We start from the raw sequence: 8,554 nt of genomic DNA, 5'->3' as shown, positions 1-8,554 counted from the left end.
CCCAGACTGCTAGAGGGCACAGGCAGGGCTGAGGGACCCCCCCTTCCCCCCGAGTGCACAAATTTTGTGCACTGGGCCTCTAGTGTATTTTATAAGTTTACAAGCACTGTTTCTAATTCCACAAATGTGCATGCATATGGAATAGGTTTGGGGTGTGGACCCTGCTACCAGCTTGCAGCCGAGAGACAGCTGACCTGGGCTTTTTTTACTTCTTCTTCTTCCCCCTGCTCCCCACTTCCTCCTCCCCGCCCCAATCTTGGCTGGCCAGAACCCAACTCTTCTGGCTTCTGCACCACAGCTCCTCACCCTCCACCCCAGGCTTCCGGACTGGAGAGGCAGTGGGGATAAAACGGGGCTGGAGAGTCTCGGAACCACTGGTCTGCAGAGCTCCAGCCCGGATTGCCCTGGTACTCCGCTCTCCTCTTGGCACCTCCTCGACATGAGCCTGAAAGCGGGCTCCCAGGCCTCCCGCCCCTGGCCCAGCTCCAGGTTGCTACTCCTGGGACTGCTGCTCCTGCCAGCTGTGGTCGCCCAACTCAGCGGTGAGAACAGAAGCCAGGAGGGAAGGGCTGGGAAGGGCCGGGAAGGGCTGGAGAGAGGCCAGGAAACCCCGGGGCTAGGCCAGGCCTGTAAACACAGCAATATCCTCCACACTTTACTGATCAAAGTTAGGTGTGTGCAGGCACCGGGCCAAGCGCTGTCCCGTGAGCTTCACATCTAGGCAGTATGTACTACTTCTTACTGCGGAGGCATGGTCTGTGGATGGGGAAATGAAGGCTGAATGCAGAGAGAAAGATCCCTAAGGAGTCATTCTAGGAGTCACCACTCCCTCCTTCCCTCCCTCCCTCATGACCCCCTTTCCCCCCACTCCTGTTTTCCCCAGCAGACCCTGAGGAAGGAGATGGGTTCCTGCAATGCATGTGTGTGAAGACCGTCTCCGGAGTCCATCCCAAGCACATTGCCAGCTTGGAGGTGATCCGGGCTGGACGCCACTGCCCCACCTCCCAAATGATGTGAGTCCTCTCACGTGCTCGTGCCCACCCTCTGCCTCCTCCACCTTTGCCTATGCCCCCCCCCCCCACATCCGGGTCCACCTGTGTTCAAACCCAGAGACCAAGGCGCTCACCTCTTCTCTTTTCCCTGGCAGAGCCACATTGAAGAATGGACAGAAAATTTGCCTGGACCCTCATGCCCCCCTTTATAAGAAAATAATGAAGAAACTTATGAAAAGTAAACCACCAACTGACTAAATCTGCACATTTACTGTATGATGTTTTGCTTTGCTTTTTCATTTTCAATGTAACTATGGGAAATCTATGTTTCATCATCCTTCAAATTATAAACAAATAAAATCAATCAAGTTGTGATATTTCTTAATAGAGCAAAGCATCATAATCCTATATAATAAAGAGGTAATATGCAAATTGGCCCTCACAAGATGGCTGCCTATGACCAGGCAGGTGGGGGAGTTAGTGAGGGATGACCAAACGACTGAACAAGCAGGCTGCATGGGGTGACCAGGCTGGCAGGGGGGCAGTAAGAGGTGACCAGGCCAGTGGGGATTGGGGGTGTAGTTGAGGGTGACCGGGCTGGTGGGGGGGCAGGGGCAGTTAGGAGTGACCAGGCTGGCGGGGGGGGGGGGCAGTTAGGGGCAGCAAGGCAAGCAGGCAGATGAGCAATTAGGAGCCAGCAGTCCAGGATTGTGAGAGGGATGTCCGAGGGGTCCTAGATTGGAGAGGGTGCAGGCTGGGCTGAAGGGACAGCCCGCCCCCCATGCACAAATTTTGTGCACTGGGCCTCTAGTTATTTATAAGAGAAAATCTCCAAAATTTTAAGCAAAAATATATTTTGAAGAAAGACTTGTTTTAAAAACACTGGTTTTGTTTGGTGCTATATGTTGGCTGAGATATATTTGCATATTTACATGTTTGCATTACTTAATAGCTACTTATTTTAGTATTAATATTATAATTAGTTTTGTCAATAAATATTAATAGCACTTAAGCCTTACTGGGATGCCTTGTAAAAAAATTGAATAAATCAGACTCTGCTTTTATCCCCTTAAGATTTATACTTTACCTCAGTATTAGGGATTAATAAAAATAAAACCAGAACCTCTACTACTTAACTAATTATATGTATATTTTCCAGAGAATTATATTAAAATATTTAACTCTTTATTGGTCCTTTGATAATGTTGACATTTTACAAAAATGAAATGTTAAGAACAGTTCTCATACCCACATTACTGCCTGTAATGAATCCTGCCTTTGGCAAACCTACAGAATTGGTTCCTATTACATTCCATTTGTATACCATGAGTGTTGTTCTGAGCATGCGAATGTCTTGCATAGATATTTTCCTCAGTATTCTCAAGTTCAGTGAAACCTTATTTTCAGTTTACCACATTGGAAATATTATGATGATATGTTAAACAGCTATGGAAACCTGGAGAGATGGAAGGTTGTATTTTCATTCATGCTTTAGGAAGACACTACTATACTTTGTGGAGAGAGGAAGGTGTTGAAAGATTGGTATGTTAGTTTCCTATTGCTACTATAATTAATTACCACAAACTCAATGTCTTAAGCAACACAGATTTATTATCTTACAGTTCTAGAAGTCACAAGTCCCGATTGGGTTTTGTGAGATAAACTCAGTGTCCTCAGAGTTGCATTCCTTCTGGAAGCTCTAAGGGAAAATCCATTTCCTCATCTTTCTCAGATTCTAGAGGGGACCTGCAGTCCTCGGTTTGTGGCCCCTTCCTCCATCTTCAGACTATATCACTTCAACCTCGAATTCTGTTGTCACTTTGACCCTCTACTTCTCATACACTGCCTGCCTTTTAAAAGCACCCTGGTGATTAATCCAGGATGATATTCCTATTTCATGATCCTTAACACATCTGAGAAGTCTTCTTTTTCCCCCATATAAGGTAATATTTCCACAGCTTCCACGGATTACAGTACAGAAATCTCAGGAGGAGGGGGCATTATTCAGCCTACCATAATGGGCAAGAAGGCAGAATCTAGTTGAGGCAGGAGAAAGCTGCAGACCTTCACTCCTGAGCTAAAGTCATTTCAACCTCATGTGGTAGAGGGAGGAAGGAATCCAACTGTTAAGAAAAACAGTTCAATTTCCTTGGAGGGCTGAGGGTGGAGGAGCTGGAGAGGCTTTAACAAACTACTTAATAAACACTATAGAGACTTACGAACTACCACAGTATCTATCTTCCAGATTTCCACACCCACTTTGCCTGTTAGGTAATATTATTCAAATTATGGAGATAAGATCACCTCCGAAAGGTTAAGGCCATGGTTTGTTAGAGGCTGAGCAGATCAGTCTGACTACCAACTCCCTGCTCTTGCTTCCACACTATGCTGCCATTCACACAGGCCAGCACGTTGTTGTTTAGCAGAGCTGGAGTGTCTGTGGGGAGAGTGAATGATGGCCTCCCAACTAGTGTTCACCCATTTGTGTTCTTTACCTTCAGCCCAACTTACGCAGAGTCAAAGGAATTATCTTCTCAAAACACAGACACTTCCCTGCATAACACTTTCAAGGTCCAAAGTCCTGAGCATGGCACCCAAGTCTGTGCCCCACTCACTTCCGCTCTGTGTCTTAGTTTCCTCATCTGTAAAATGGGAAAATTATGAGTGTCTCTTCATAGATTACAGTAAGGACTAAATAGATGATGTATGCAGAACACGTGACCTAGCTCCTCATACATAATCTGTGCTTAAAAATTAGCAACTCTTTTTTTTAAGTATATTTTTATTGATTTCAGAGAGGAAGGGAGAGGAAGAGGGATCATTAATTGGGCTGCCTCCTGAATGCCCCCTACCGGGGATTCAGCCTGCAACCCTGGGCATGTGCCCTGACTGGGAACCGGTAATCCCTTGGTGCACGGGTCAATGCTTAACCATTGAGCAACACCGGCCGGGCAACAATTGGTAACTCTTAATTATTATGATTGCTCTCAATATTTCTCTCACTGCACCATTTCAGTCATTTTGGAGTGCTGAATAAGTCATTTAAAAGAGTTATTCTTGGTGATAAGTAGCAAAAATGTTTGCAATGGCAATAAAATTTCCTCAAACCAAATGAATTTTGAGAGAGAAAGCCTTGAGAAGTACAATATTTTTTGCTTAGTTTCCTTTTACTGCACGTTTAGTTGAAATCAATAATGAGTAGGTGTGACTCAAAGGGCCAAAGGACCAAAACAAATTTTTCAATGTCAACCAATGCTGGTGGTTTGTAAATACTCCCTTCAGAATTACCTTGACTAAAGAACACTTTTAAGCTGCCGCCTTTATCAACATTGTTATCCAGAGAGCTCTTTCCTGCTGAGAAGTGGCCAAGTCAGGTGCAGTTTACTGTAGCTGTTTGCTGTTTTAAACATTTATGGAGTGATAAAGGTTGGATATACTTAAATATTTTATTTTATTTTACTTCATTTATTTTTACTGGCTTGTAGCACTTCAGTCAGTAGTAAATGTTCACAAACTAGGCCCTTACTGCACAGTCAAGAACCCTATCAAAAACCAAAACCACCAGAGATTATTTTGCTCTTGGAAGTTGTTCCACATTTTCTACTTTTTGGTTCCTCAACCAACCACCGCTTCTAAGGTCTTTGTGATTTAAAAAAAAAAACAAAAAAAAACAAAGTTTCCTCTTCGATGATGCATAGAGCATTGAGGTTTACTTGGTTTTAAAGATATACACATTTTTCTCTCATTATAAAAGACAATGCATGCATATTTATTATAGATAACAGAAAATGCAGAGGAAATAAGGAGAAAACTTTAAAAAACTAATTTCACTACTCAAAATGTTCTTTTTTTAAAAAAAAAATTAGTCATTTAATATTGTTGCAGAGTGGGAGAGAATTTCCCACACTCTATGCTTCTTTAGTTCTTATGACTGGACTAGTTATAAAATAAGAAAATCGACACAAGACTAGATCAACAGAAGAAAAACAATTTAATATGTGCACAGGAGATTCACAACTTGATGCTGACATCATAAAATGAGGCTCAAAGAAATGATTGAACTAGGACCTATCTATACTTTTTAGACAAAGAAACAAGAAATTTTTGAGAAAATCAACAAGACAAACAAAGTGCTCATTAGAAAGGAATCTAAGCAAGTTTGGGGATTCATCGATGAGGAACCTGCACAAAAGTTGGGCGTTATAAGGTTTGTTTAAACACGTTTTTTCAAGCCTGGATTTTATACCTTTTGTGATAAGGTTGCCTCTCAGTCCTTCAGGAGCAGAGAGAACACCTGAATAGAGATTTTATTTACTGTTTTTGAGCAGTCAGGAGAGTCAGGGAGCTCTTCCTGCTCCTCAGGTGATTTTAGTTCAAATTACTCAATATGCCATTGTGGGCTATCTCAGGGCAGCCTGCCCTGGGCCTTGACAATATGATTATCAGGCAAACTACTAATTTTCAATAAAATACCATTGTTAATAGTCATAAAGAAAACACTTGTTAATGACCTCATTGCATTGCCATTAGTTAGAAAGCATTTCTTGTCCCAGTTTGGGATAATGGAATAAGTTTTTCCCTGGCCAGAGAAAGAATGTGGAACCCATTTATACATTTTTAAGTACTGTGTATATATGTAGTCACTGTGTGTTTATGTATGTATATATGTATGTATATCTGTATTTACATACACACACCCCAAAACAAGTTCATAATACAATACTTATTCTTGCTTTGTATAATATGTTCTGATATTTTATTTTCTATATTCTCCTGTTCTACTTTATCCTCTTGAAAAAAACATGTGGCCACAGGCCTATAAAGTGATTTCAGAACCCACTACAGGTTTATAAGTCATAGTTTGAAAACATTGCTCTAGTTCTTTGACTGAAGAGTCACGTTTTAACATTCTATGTTGGTTCCATACTCTAATTAGTGATTCCCAAGATATGTAGGGCAGCACTTGCAAGATGCTCAGAACCAGCAGGATAGTTAAGTCTCTTTGCCTGGAATCCACCTTCAATCCCAACCCTCTGGCCTGACCTAGGGTTGAAGTTCTGAGGATGCCATGAGGAGCAGCTCTTAAGGCAGCGGTTTTCAACCTGTGGGTCGCGACCCCTTTTGCGGTCGAACGACCCTTTCACAGGGGTCGCCTAAGACCATCCTACATATCAGATATTTACATGACGATTCATAACAGTAGCAACATTACAGTTATGAAGTAGCAACGAAAATAATTTTATGGTTGGGTCACAACATGAGGAACTGTATTTAAAGGGCCAGAAGGTTGAGAACCGCTCTCTTAAGGGGAAGATGTAACAGCAAGTAGGACATTTTCTGGGTTGTTGAGATCTGCACCCTTTTCAGGGGTGGAGAACCTTTTTGCTGACAAGGGCCATTTGGATATTTATAACATCATTCACAGGCCATACAAAGTTATCAACTTAAAAATTAGCCTGCTATGTTTGGTCAAACAATTAACTCACCCCTATTGCCTTGGCAGGGCCAGACCAAATGCTTTCACTGGCCTTATATGGCCTGCAGGCCAGACAATCCCCACCCAACTGTTGGGGGTTCTTATTTATACTCACTGCCCACTCTGCTTCAGCCATTGCACATCCCAGTTTGGGATCTCATGCACACTGATTTGAGGGTTGAAAATACATTGCTTTCTAGAATCATTTGGAAACAGCAAACATACTCAATAAATTTAAGTCATGTTTTTATAATTGTTTATTCTTCACCTATAGCTCTTTTCCTTATCCCTGTAGTTTCTAGTTTTAGCCCAATGGAATTTAATAAGATTGTCTTGGGTCACATCTCAATTTTGACTCTGTGTGACCCTGAGTCTCCTAGGTTTCCTCATCTGCCAAACAAAGGCAGTACTGTCCACCTCACAGGGCTCTGGAAAGGAATACACAATATTGGTCTGACTCATAATTAAAACCCAATAAGTACAAGTTACTTTTCTTCCATTTCTTGGGAGTTTTATCCCCAAAACACATATTTACAAACAGCGGTGACCACAATCCTTGAGCTAATAAGCAATCCATTAAGAACACAGACAACAAGCCAGACCTTCCCCCTCCCTTCTACGCCTGCTCCTCATGGAACCACAACCCAAAGCTTGTGCTGATAACTAGTTAAGAACCAAAAAAGTTTAACAGGATAGAAACAAGCTGTATTTTCCCTTCATAGTAACAGCTAAAGTCAAATAACAAAACCACAGTGCTTATCAACCAGCATATCTATAAAGATACACAGTACCGCTGGCAATTTGGAGCCTGGCTTAATTATCGACTAAGAAAACAAGGAAAAGAAATAAATTTTGGATGTTAACATTGCCAAATATTTATTTCATTGCTGAAGCAGGCACAGCATGGGGATTATGCTATTATCAGCTGCCTTGTGGTGAGAGGTAGTAAAAGTTCAAAGCAGTCATCAAGCAGATAACTAGTGATGAGCTTGAAATGATCACCTCTCACTTACCAGCTGTGTTTAGAGATTAAGTCTTCTGTTTTGCAGTAATTCTAGAGATAATGGTAGGATCTATTGGGAAATAAGTAATAAAGCAATATACATATTGCCACAGAATATGATTAAACTGATATGTAATTGTTTGTTTCCCGCTTTTAGATCAGAGAGTAGAGGTCATACTTATTAACCTCTCTTTATCCTTATTTCCAGAAAAAAATAGGTGCTAAGTAAATGTCAAATAGGAAATAATGCAGTTAGCAGAGTGCTAGAAAAGGCATCTAGCCAACAGAAAGTTGGTTAAAGACTATATTCCCAACTCCTGACCTTGTTAGGCTCAGAGACTGTGCCAAATTATTCATAGATATTATAACACACTCATGCCATTTATCCCATCAGTGACTTATATGATTTTAAGTTAAAGTCACACCTGTAATTATTAGGGGATCTGCTAAGAATTTTCCTTACCTGTCCATGTACTCCTCCAGTCACACTCATATGCCATATGTGCTCATTAAATGTATTTGATTGTATATATTCACATTCAATGTATAACAAACACACATATAAAATATATACAACCAAGTCATTCACCACTTCTACCATACCTAATTGGATATCATATATCTTTTAATGTCCTCAACTATTTTAGAAATGTCAATCAATGGACTAGCTCAGTTATACAGTTGCAGAAACACCTCTTTGAAATAAATATCATTTCAAATTCCCTGCCTCCAATATTACCTGAATATATGGACAGAGCCTAGAAAGGAAAAATAAAAATAAATGTATTTCTGGCCAAATATTGGGGAATAATGAACATTGAAAAATGCTGTTTACATTAGCTCAATATCAAGTTTTTATGGTTATTCATAATTTTCCTAGTTGAAATCTATTTATGATTATGCCATGTATGCTATTTTCTTTGGCAGTTTATATTTCAACTTCCTAAATTTTGTTTCCATAAATCGTAATGTCATAATGATGTCTTCATCTCCAAAACAAATTTCTTATGTTATTATTTCTAAGAAATTTCCTTCATTTCCTTATTCTTTTGTAATTTTGGCAATCCTGAATTTATTGTTGTA

At 40.8% G+C, this 8,554-nt stretch overlaps 1 protein-coding gene across 2 annotated transcripts; it reads left to right on the top strand.

Moving 5' to 3' along the window:
* Positions 1-268: 268 nt before the first annotated feature.
* Positions 269-1,356, top strand: LOC132218075 (platelet factor 4-like). Of its 2 annotated transcripts, none has more exons than XM_059668784.1 (3): positions 269-542; positions 884-1,013; positions 1,148-1,356. In XM_059668784.1, exons 1-3 carry the CDS (start codon positions 440-442, stop codon positions 1,248-1,250), a joined length of 336 nt encoding a protein of 111 aa, XP_059524767.1. In that variant the 5' UTR covers positions 269-439; the 3' UTR covers positions 1,251-1,356. The 2 variants fall into 2 exon arrangements, with proteins under 2 accessions (XP_059524767.1, XP_059524775.1); XM_059668792.1 differs by having other exon boundaries at positions 273-542; positions 887-1,013.
* Positions 1,357-8,554: the final 7,198 nt, after the last annotated feature.

Source organism: Myotis daubentonii, chromosome 1, assembly GCF_963259705.1.
Source record: "Myotis daubentonii chromosome 1, mMyoDau2.1, whole genome shotgun sequence".
Classification (NCBI taxonomy): Eukaryota; Metazoa; Chordata; class Mammalia; order Chiroptera; family Vespertilionidae; genus Myotis; species Myotis daubentonii.
The sequence above is the reverse complement of the archived record's forward strand: the minus strand, read 5'-3'. Positions and strand labels throughout refer to the sequence as shown.

Coding starts and splice junctions, on each gene's coding strand:
- LOC132218075 (XM_059668784.1), top strand. CDS start 440: ATGAGCCTGAAAGCGGGCTCCCAGGCCTCCCGCCCCTGGCCCAGCTCC. Junction 543..883: donor TGTGGTCGCCCAACTCAGCG/GTGAGAACAGAA, acceptor TGTTTTCCCCAG/CAGACCCTGAGGAAGGAGAT. Junction 1,014..1,147: donor TGCCCCACCTCCCAAATGAT/GTGAGTCCTCTC, acceptor TTTCCCTGGCAG/AGCCACATTGAAGAATGGAC.